The 11,823-nt window shown below is 43.8% G+C and overlaps 1 protein-coding gene across 1 annotated transcript in view; it reads right to left on the reverse strand.

Annotated features, from left to right (window-relative positions):
* LOC146788902 (receptor activity-modifying protein 1-like) overlaps positions 1–395 on the reverse strand; it is a 77,240-nt gene extending 76,845 nt beyond the window's left edge. Inside the window, exon 1 of the mRNA XM_085629957.1 lies at positions 259–395. Within this exon, the coding sequence (XP_085486083.1) occupies positions 259–304 (46 nt within the window). The 5' untranslated portion in view covers positions 305–395. The remainder of the gene's footprint in view (positions 1–258) is intronic.
* Positions 396–11,823: the final 11,428 nt, after the last annotated feature.

Genomic DNA, 11,823 nt, shown 5'->3' on the forward strand with positions numbered 1-11,823 from the left:
CTGCCAAATATCTAGTTTAACTTGCATTAAAGCACAAACTGAACCCTGTTTTTTAAAAGTTCTGCCAGTTCACGACAATCCTGCAGTAACAATTGCAGAGAGTTGTACAGAATGCGATACTCCAATAGGAAATATTTCCAATCCTTAGGCACTGATTGCCCTTCAGGCACTGAAGGGCGCTAACAGCATTTGAGCCCAGGCACGCCCAAACTTAGGAATGGGAAGACGAGAAAAAAAATTCGAACATTTCTTACTTACCCAAGAGTATGAGAAGGAAAAACAAAGCACAGCTGAGATTCTTCATTAGAAGCCCTGGTCACTCTTCTTGGATGGCGCCAGATCTCTCCTGTGTGAGCACGATCAGAAGTCAAGGGGTGCTGTGAGTATGTACACTTTTTATGTCCCTGCACTCGAGTGTCAAGCTTTCACCAAATATTGCAGATTACGTCACTTCCTTTTCACTAATAGCTTGTAGAAGGCAAGCCGCATCTCATCTTGCTAGAACAGCCTCAACACAGGAAGAAACAAAGGGCAAAGCCTGTTGACTGAGACACCTCGGGAGGCGGAAGGCGGAAGGCGGGGGCGATTGTTCACAGCCACACTAATTGCAGAGGAGCGTCGCCCCACTGGTCAAAGTCAGTCACAGAAAAATAAAATGATAATAAAACAATAATATCATTTTATTTTTCTGTGACTGACTGAGCCAATGCCAGTGTCGGGTGGGGCGGGGCCAGGCCATGGCAGGGAGAGGAGTGATCGGCACAGTAAAGTGTACATGTCTGTTTGGCCGTCCCTCTTAGGCTGGTCAAACCCACATGCACACTTCTATTTTGCCAACCCAGCTGTGTTGCACAGATGCAGCCTGGGTTGGAGAAACAGCACAGACTCCCATGCACTGTCTGAGTGGCAGACCAGGCCGCTCAGACCAATCATGGGGCTGCGCTCATCTAGTGAGAGCAGCGTCTTGATTGAGCAGGGAGCCTGTGCTTTTGCAGTGACCACTGGGTGCAGAGAACCACATAGGTGTTTGTCAGTATCGGTGATAGGCACGTTTATTTTATTATTAATATTTCCCGACCCCTCCTCCCCCGACTTTACTTTTGCGGTGGCCACCACTGGATGCACTAACTTGGCTGCAGGACCGGAAACATGGTTCTCTTTGCTAAGGCATCCCTCTGTCTCAGCTCTATTACCTTTAAATGGCGGTACCTGCCTGCAGTTTGGTGTCTGAAAACAGGGGTATCCTTGGAAGAAGGCACTAGGTCACTCGAATTCACTGAGGTGGCGCTGGAACTCAATGCACAGCAGGGCACATCAGGGAGACTAAACTCAGAACTGCTAATGGAGAGGGCAATGTTGACCTGTACCCTTGTCACAATGTCTCTGGAGTCAAAGAATATCCTTTCTCTGATTCACTGGGAGCTGAAGGGCCTCGCCTCACTGTCTCTGTGTGTTGTCTCACCCTTATATTGCAAAGTGCCCGTTTTTACCGTCCAGCAATTCGCTTTGACAGGGCTTAATTACTCTTCGAACCATATAATGGTCTCCAAAAGCTCTTTTATCGCTGCACAAAAACAAAGGTCAGACAAAAAGACGAGATGAAAAAACACAGCTCCTGATTGGTGGTGGGTGGGTGGGAGTTCTGTGTCAGATCTCAATGCTCCGGCCATGCGCACAAGGACCATGAGTGTTGAATGATTTCACCTGGTGGATCTCTCTAACAAGACAGGCCCTAAGCTCCACTAAAATGTTTAACATTTTCTCAATTCTGCCCATTTCAAGATGGCACCGATATTGTTGGCTGTGGTCTTTGAGGAGTATATCCAGAGCTTGATCTGTGCCACTTGTTGCCAGTGGTGAGCACCAACACTCAATTTTGGAGACCAGACTTATTTTTCATCATCAGTCTCATGACCCAGAGGAACCATGAGAAAGACCAAACAGGAACTAAGGATAAAAAACACAGAAAGAAAGGAAAACAGTGACAAAGAAAGAAAGTAGGTGTGAAAAGGACACTGCAAGGGTGAGATAAAGAAAGAGGAAGTGGGAGGTGGTGCAATATATAGGTATGGGATAAAATCAAGACTAGACAGCCTTAGTTTTCAGCAAACCAAGCATTCGGCAGTGCCAGCAGCAGCCTCCCAAGGAAACCTTTGAGACCCAAAACAAATACTATGCATATCATATCTAGGAGCTCTGATACAGGCCTCTACTTCATTGCTGCTTCTACTTGGGTGATGTTTTTTGCTGCCTCTACTTGGTTGATGTGAAATCGTCCCCACACCCCTTCAAACTGAATATATACAAGAAGGAACTTCTCCGCCAGCCACTTTCTACATCAAACCTTCACCTCCAGAACTTGCTGCCAGCATTAGCCATTGATGGGAGATCCTTGCACATTGCCCAAAATGCCTGCTTTAAATCCTGACAACATAAACAGCCACAAGAGATGAGTTTACAGCCGCTCCTCCGCAGGTCCCAGGCAGATGAAGATTTCGTGCAAGGTGGCCGGAGTAATCCTATCATGAAACAACTAACCTCCTGTTGGAGAGAAGGACTTGATGGTGGGACTCGTAGTGCTTCCTCCATTTACCTAGAGGGTGGCATTGGAGTGACACGGTGAAGTATACCCAGTCCAGTAGAAGCCTGGTGAAGAGGGTCTCCGGGACATCCCGTGAGAGGGGAACACCCACGGGAGGGGCGTCCTGGTGAGAGAGGGATGTTTGTAACTACTCCACCATTCTGTAGCTAGAATCACTGCAGCCTTTGTGAAGAGGCAAGAACAACCAGGACTGATTGGTGAAAACGTGACATCTACCAGATTCACTATTACTCCACCTGCACCATCACAGAGAACTGTACATAGAGAGACTTTGGTGCCAACTTCCACACTTTGAGTCAGAGGACGACCAGACCTGCTGGGCACCACTGAACTGTGCCAAGCCGAACTGGTGATCCAAGCAGCAGTTTTGCCATTGTCTTGTTTCTGCAAGCAGCTGAACAGACTCAGTGGAAGTTTTCTATTATTGTTTTATTTTTTACAACAGTTTGTACTGTGTTGTTCAAGCTTGAATAAAGTTTTGGAGGGATGTAATGACCTGCTGGTCACTGGTCTACTGTTTCCATGTAGCAGCCACATTGTTAGACCTGACATCCTTGGTGTGATCTTCCCCCAAACTTGTTGCCTTCTCCCCTCCTATTGTCTGGATTTCGTTTTTGTTGGCAGTAGGACTGTAGGAGAGTGGCATCGACTGCATAGTTGCCCCCAAATTTTTGCTGATGTTTTGACTGTTTTATGACTCTAGCCAGGCTGTGGCCCTGCTATCCAGGACCCCAGCCTATCTGCTTCCTCTCTAAACCGATGTGAGTATCCTAGGTACAAACCAATTGGATACTGAGGATACCCTGTCAGTCCTTTGTAGATGGTACCCTAGGTACCCAGGGCATGAGTCCCTCAGAGGCCTACCAGGGCTGCAGCACTTATTGTGCCACCCTGGGACAGCCATACAAACTGACACCACCAGACCACTACTGTAGTCTGGGTCAGGTGGTTCTTGCACCCCTTATAGGGATACAGGTACCCTGTATCCCACCTATTTACAACACATATAATCTCATAGGTCACCCCTAAAGCAGGCCTTGCTAATCCTACAAGGCAGGGTGCTGAGATATGTGTGAGGGGGAACCCCTACCTGAGTAGGGCCCCTCTGCAACCTTCATTAAAACTAGTGCGAGGTTGTTTGTAGTGCAGCCATACCATATACTCTTAACTGCATTATAAGTAATCGCGATAGCGTGATAACTTGAGAGTGGCTGCACAGAACCATGTCGTGTTTGGTGTCAAACATGAAGGAATCATACCCCCAGTCCAGCCATGGGCATGAGGGCATGATTCCCCCCTGCTAGAGGGGCGATATGGGAAAAGCGGCAGAATTTAGACACCAATTTAAAAGTGCACACATAATACAAAATGGATGCTACCCGCCACCCACACGACTCTGGCTGCCTGTTGCTGGGCAGAACTCCAGCCACGGCAGCTGGACAATAGGGATCTTGTTGCAGGGAGGTGTTCCCACCTCCCCAGACAGACTATGTGGATTGGAACTGGGTGGGTGCACCATAGGATGCCTTTCAGAGTTGCACGTAGGCTGCTACAGCGCCTACATTCTGCATACACCGCCTGGAACCAGTTCAGGGGCATCCTGTCCCCTGCCCAGGTGGGAAACACACAAAGGGGAGAGGGTGTAGCCACCCTTTCCCGACTGAACTCTCATTGGTGGGCTCTGATTTAGCCACCCCCCTCTACCTCTGGATAAAGGTGGGTGCAGGGTCCCCAGAGCCTCAGATTAATCTTGGACTTCACAGACTTGACCTTCGATGAGCTGCTGCCCAGCTGACTGAAGAAATCTCCCTTGGGGTAAAGGAGTTACCCCCCTGCTTGTCAGGCACCTGAAACACTGCAAGTGACCCGGTTGGAACTTTGCTGCTCCTATGGACTTCAATGACTCCTATCTACCTTGAGGTGGGTTTCTAAAGCATCCCAGAGGCCAGTAAGTGTGCACAGCAAGACTGAGCACCGTGGACCCCGTGGGTGCCGAGATCTCCAATACCCCAGGACACCAGCCACCTCTTGCACAGCACCCGACCCCGACAAGTGGGGAAGTTGTGCTTTGGCCCATTACTGAGCCAACCTATCAGCATCATCTGTGCCAAAGATTGATGCCCTAGCCTGCTCCAGCGACCCGTGGGCGCATCTTTACTCATGTGAAATAATGCAAGTAAAAGAATCTTGCTACGGAGCAACCTTCCCTGGGTGCAAATGCTACTAATTTTAAATCAGTTTACCTATATATACAATCTTTTTTGTGACTGGTGATTCTCAAAAACAGTTTCATTTCACGAACAATATTTTCAGCAACATAATAGATTTTTCAAACCAACATTTAATTATTGTTCAAATCACAATAATAATTTGTTCATTTCAATTTATACATAGGTCAAAACTTTAGTTATATTCATGCTCGCCCAATGCATTTCGGGCCGTTTAGTGGCCCTTCTTCAGGGACAGATCTAAAAACAAGATGAAAGTAAAACCATAAATACAATCATTTCAACTTTATGAGTGCAGACAACGGCTACAACATATCAAGAAAGCATACTAGATACAACAGTGCGTGACATCTCTTCGTTGTTTCGAATTAGTACTGATTTTGTGAATGTATGAAAATTGTCAGAACGGAATGATTCTAAAATAATACCCTTATGGAACCCAGTCACCCGAAGTGATAAAATAATACACAAGAACACGTGTCAGTGAAAAAAAGTGTCAGTGAAAAAAACCACAGGCTATGCATACCTGATGACCATGTATTAAACACGCTCTGTGAAGCAGGAGAGAAAAAAACATAGCAATCCTTATTAAAAAAAAACAACACTATGACCTCAAAACAAGCCAAACTTTGAATAAACAAAACCTCTTTAACACTGACCTTGGTTCCTGACCAACTTTTTGAAAACAAATACCCCCACTCGGTATATCATTCTCGAACGGGAATTCTAAAAGAAAAATCCAGTAAGCAAATTACCATCCGCGTAATACACCTCAATGCAGCTGTAATTACTCAAAATGACAAAGAGAGCGTCCGCTCACCTTTTCAAAACCTCTTCAAAGTAGACGATACCAATAACCAAACGGAAACCGTGCTCATCTACCGATGCAGCACTCCATATCCGCGTCTACCATATATGGAACTCTAGTCACTAACAGCGAAAAAGGACTAAACCTATCTACTTCATAAATCTAAGCGCGCGCCATTTTGGAATGGGGTTTCATGCCTTGCGCTTCCAAAAACTGTGCCAAACAAACACTATATGAAACACTTGCGTAAATTGCCCACCGGCTTATGTTTATCAAAAAAAATCCAAACCACACGTCCTGTGACCGAAAGCCTTATTTGATATGAAAATAAAAAAATAAAAAACAACCTGTTTTGTGAACTTCGAGGAGAAAAAGTGAATGATAGAACAGTAAAGGATAGTGAAAAAAAGACGTTCTGATATCAACAACAATTTTAAGCTTAAAATCAGTCTGCGTGTCTCCAATGGTGTACAATACGTTTTTTTTAGAGAAAACATCCTAAATCCACTTTCTCGTTGATCCCATGGGGATCTTGAGTATTCAGCTTTTTTATCCAAAAAATCTCCCTTTGTAAAAGTGTTTTTGTTACATTTTTACCAGGGGTTGGGACCATTTTCTCTATCACTTGGAATTTGAGTTGTGATATAGAGTGTTTACACATGTTCCAATGAACTGCTAGACTGCTTTTTGGGTTGGCATTTCGAATCGTGCTTTTGTGCTCAGAGATTCTTGTCTTAATTTTTCTCTCTGTTTTGCCAATATATAGCAGTCCACAAGGACATTTTATGGCGTAGATCAAGTTCATCGAGTCGCAAGTAGAATTATGTCGCAATTTAATGGTTTCCCCTGTGACAATTTTTGAGAGCCAAAAGAATTTGCTCCACAGAACAAACGCTCCAAAAAAACATTGATTGCATGAAGAAAAGGTATTCATCTAAAGGGTACCCGGAGAACATTCTACGAGAAGCTATTACCAAAACTGAGCAAAAGACCAGAGAAAATCTACTGCAAACCAAACCTAAAGCACAACTAACTCGACAGGTTTTTGTGTCTACATATTCCACAGTATCCAGACAAATCAAAAAAATCCTAATGAATCGCTGGGATGTGTTACAAAATGAGGAAGATTTCAAAGATCTCTTTCGTGAAAAACCTTTATTTGCCTTTAGAAGGTCGAGAAATATTAAAGAAATTCTTTCGACTACATCTAACACTGATGGAATAGAATATAAAGGGACACAACGTTTCTTGAACTGTGTGCAATGTAACAACGTCATCATAGGAGATGAAGTACATCATCCCTTCACAGGGGAAACCATTAAATTGCGACATAATTCTACTTGCGACTCGATGAACTTGATCTACGCCATAAAATGTCCTTGTGGACTGCTATATATTGGCAAAACAGAGAGAAAAATTAAGACAACAATCTCTGAGCACAAAAGCACGATTCGAAATGCCAACCCAAAAAGCAGTCTAGCAGTTCATTGGAACATGTGTAAACACTCTATATCACAACTCAAATTCCAAGTGATAGAGAAAATGGTCCCAACCCCTGGTAAAAATTTAACAAAAACACTTTTACAAAGGGAGATTTTTTGGATAAAAAAGCTGAATACTCAAGATCCCCATGGGATCAACGAGAAAGTGGATTTAGGATGTTTTCTCTAAAAAAAACGTATTGTACACCATTGGAGACACGCAGACTGATTTTAAGCTTAAAATTGTTGTTGATATCAGAACGTCTTTTTTTCACTATCCTTTACTGTTCTATCATTCACTTTTTCTCCTCGAAGTTCACAAAACAGGTTGTTTTTTATTTTTTTATTTTCATATCAAATAAGGCTTTCGGTCACAGGACGTGTGGTTTGGATTTTTTTTGATAAACATAAGCCGGTGGGCAATTTACGCAAGTATTTCATATAGTGTTTGTTTGGCACAGTTTTTGGAAGCGCAAGGCATGAAACCCCATTCAAAAATGGCGCGCGCTTAGATTTATGAAGTAGATAGGTTTAGTCCTTTTTCGCTGTTAGTGACTAGAGTTCCATATATGGTAGACGCGGATATGGAGAGCTGCATCGGTAGATGAGCACGGTTTCCGTTTGGTTATTGGTATCGTCTACTTTGAAGAGGTTTTGAAAAGGTGAGCGGACGCTCTCTTTGTCATTTTGAGTAATTACAGCTGCATTGAGGTGTATTACGCGGATGGTAATTTGCTTACTGGATTTTTCTTTTAGAATTCCCGTTCGAGTTGATATACCGAGTGGGGGTATTTGTTTTCAAAAAGTTGGTCAGGAACCAAGGTCAGTGTTAAAGAGGTTTTGTTTATTCAAAGTTTGGCTTGTTTTGAGGTCATAGTGTTGTTTTTTTTGAATAAGGATTGGTATGTTTTTTTCTCTCCTGTTTCACAGAGCGTGTTTAATACATGGTCATCAGGTATGCATAGCCTGTGGTTTTTTTCACTGACACTTTTTTTCACTGACACGTGTTCTTGTGTATTATTTTATCACTTAGGGTGACTGGGTTCCATAAGGGTATTCTTTTAGAATCATTCCGTTCTGACTATTTTCATACATTCTCAAAATCAGTACTAATTCGAAACAACGAAGAGATGTCACGCACTGTTGTATCTAGTATGCTTTCTTGATATGTTGTAGCCGTTGTCTGCACTCATAAAGTTGAAATGATTGTATTTATGGTTTTACTTTCATCTTGTTTTTAGATCTGCCCCTGAAGAAGGGCCACTAAACGGCCCGAAATGCATTGGGCGAGCATGAATATAACTAAAGTTTTGACCTATGTATAAATTGAAATGAACAAATTATTATTGTGATTTGAACAATAATTAAATGTTGGTTTGAAAAATCTATTATGTTGCTGAAAATATTGTTCGTGAAATGAAACTGTTTTTAAGAATCACCAGTCACAAAAAAGATTGTATATATAGGTAAACTGATTTAAAATTAGTAGCATTTGCACACAGGGAAGGTTGCTCCGTAGCAAGATTCTTTTACTTGCATTATTTCACATTTATCTCAGGGTCTGTTGAGACAGTCAGCCCCTTCACGGAAGCACCCCTAAAAACTATACGAATTATTTTCTTATCGCACTGAGTGCCTTTCATACATTCACATTATTCATCACATCTTTACTCATGCCAAATTGCTGCCTCCTGCAGTCCCTTGTCTCTCCACTGGTGGGCCCTGGCAGAGGTCAATCTTTACTTTCAAGAGTTCCCCTGGTTGCTCCAGGCCTGCTCTTCAGTCTCCTTGCTGGAGACTTTGCTCAGACCTCGTGGGTCTGCACCAGTAGCTGTTTTTGATTCTTGCGCGGGTTGTGGTTGCCAAGGCTTAGTGGATCCAATCCGGACACTAACACCGCAGCAACCCTCATCCTGCGTGGGACAGTTTCCCTCCAGAAGCTGGCCTTCCTTGAAGCCTCCCGGAGCCCGTGGCTGCTGATCCAAGCTACTCATCTTCCACCTGAAGCACCCGACATTGAAGGGCTCTTTCTCCTGAGCTCCCTGGTCACTGTGCCGTGACCCAGACTCTGTCCCATCTGCTTTCAGGTCCTTTTCTTCAAAATCTACATCTTCAATCTTCACGACATCGACGACGCTTCTTGCTAGCAGCAGTTCTTCACGTTTTCCCATTGAAGACCAGCCCGCGACTCGACATCGAAAACGACCTATGCACCCGGCTTCCCTGGGGCAGGTAACAGTGGTACCTCGGTACTCTCGTGGGTGTGGGCCCTTCAAAAGCTTAACTCTAAACTCTTGAACTTGAACTCCTGCTAGAAGTGTTTTTAATCTTGTAAAGTTCAACTGCGACATTCTCCATAGGGTTTAGTAGAGATGCCGATAGCAGCTTATACCACTGCACGCGTCTCCCGTGGGCCCCCTTCCTCACTACCTTGGGTGATTTCTTAAGGGGCCAGCGACCCTCAATGCCCTAGGCATTGTCTGTAGAATTGTCGTGGTTCTTATACCACTTTTTTAATATATGGTTTGATCCCCCCTGGGGCCCTATGATTCCAGTGCTATTTATTGTAATTATCAATGCTTGTTTGAATTGTAACTTTACCTCTAGCCTCATAAAGAAACTAGTGGGACTATTCTTAGAATAAATACATACATTTTATATATATACCTGTGTGGACTACTCTTTCATTTGGTCATTCAAGAGGTTATCTATGGTAAAACAATAAGCTTAACACTCCTTCAAGACTTAGCCTGAAGGCTGCTCTCCACAGCTACCACTAGGATAGCTTTCTTTAAAGGTTGTCTTTTAACCTATCACCTTAAGAGTCGAATTGGACTGGTGCAAGGTGTCCCCTATAACTAGAGGACGGCATATGCCAGGCCAACTTCTCACAAGGACTCTGCACTTTCCAATTGCCAGCCAGTGCTAAAGGGCTTGTGCTCTCTTCCTAAGACATGGTAAAACTGACTGACACCCAATTGGTACATTTAATATACTTGTCGCTAGTAAAGTGGTACTACGTGTACACAGGGCCTGTAAATTAAATGCTAATAGTGGACCTGCAAAAATCACTGGGCCACCCACTTAAGTAGCCCTTTAAAACATGTATCAGGCCTCCCATTGCACCCTGTAGTGCAGTTTTAAAACTGGCAATGCGAACTTGTAAACGTAACCTTTTTTGCCAAGCGGAAACCTACTTGTTTAATACATCTAAGTTATCCCTAAGGTAGGCTCGAAACAGCCCATTGCGCAGGGTGTATTGTATTTAAATGGTATGGCATGTGTTTGTAGTTTTACATATCTTGGTAATGAAAAACTCCCCAAATCATTTTTCACTTCTGTGTGGCCTACCCTTCGCACAGGATAACATTGGTTTACCTTATTACATTTAATAAGGGCTAATGTTTGATTTGGAACAGCTAGATATATCGTGTTTGGCCTCAAAAGTAGTGTAATTTAAAATCCTCTTTAATGGTAAAGTTGGATTTCAAGTCTGAATTCTGAAAATGCCATTTTCCAAAAATTGGCATGTTCTTGTCCTACCCATTTGGTGCCTGCAGGCTTTGCCCTGGGTCACATGACTGTGAATAATTGGCAGTTGCCCTTTGTGTATTCCTCCCAGACAGTGAGAAAACTGGACTAAGTGTTTGCAGGATGGGCCATCCTGCCAGGATAGGTGAGGCAGAACTGTTCCCTGCATGTATGTATGTATGTATGGTGTATTTATAGACAGGACTGTGACCAGATTGGTATCCTGGCGCTAGATTCGCTTAAGTCCTGGTAGGGGGGGATAGCTGTCATCAGATCATTATTATTTTGGGAAAAGCCAGGTCTTAGAGGCTTTCTGAAACTCAAGCAGGTCAGCCTGATATCTTAGGTGAGGCGGGAACTTATTCCAGACCTGGGCGGCTTTGATTGAGAAAGCTCGTCCCCCTTGATGCACCGTGCAGAATCTGTGTTCTTGGACATGGCTTTCTGTGGCTGAATGTAGCGATCTTCATGGGGTGTATGTCCACACCCTGGACTGCAGTGGCTTTGGGCACTTAGTCTGAAGGGCTTTAAATACAATACAGAGCGATTTGAAGAGGATCCTCTGTTGGATGGGTAACCAAGGAAGGTCCCTGAGGGCCTCGGAGTCGGAGGATCTCCGCGGTCTGTTAGGAGTCAGTTTGGCTGTAGCAAACTGAACTCTGTGCAGTTTCTTCATCGGATAGTTAGGGTCTCCCAGGAGGAGGGCTTTACAATAATCCAGTCTGTTAAGCACTACACACCTGGCAATTAGAAATTTGGCTTGGACAGGTAGCATTGGAAAAGCTTTCTAAGACTCCGAAGGAGAGCAAAGCAAACTCCTGCTACTCCATTGACATGCTTTTCAAGAGAAAGATGATCATCTAGAATAATTTACATGTTCCTAAGCTTCTCTGAAAAACCGAGCGGAGTCCAAATGGAGAAAGGCCAAAGATTGGAGGACAGAGGCACCGGAACCTTACTGGGTGAGCAGCAGAAAAGCTCTGTTTTACTTCCATTTAGTTTCACCAAATTTGGACTCATCCTATTTGAAATGTCCAGTACACAGGCCTGAAAGCTGTTTGTAGTGTCAGACTGATTGCTATTGAGTGACAGAATCAGCTGAGTATCGTCTGCATAGTTGATTGCAGTGATCTTATAGGGTTTGATAAGCAAGATCAATGGCTTGATATAGAC

This window comes from Triturus cristatus, chromosome 10 (genome assembly GCF_964204655.1).
Source record: "Triturus cristatus chromosome 10, aTriCri1.1, whole genome shotgun sequence".
In the NCBI taxonomy this organism is placed as follows: domain Eukaryota; kingdom Metazoa; phylum Chordata; class Amphibia; order Caudata; family Salamandridae; genus Triturus; species Triturus cristatus.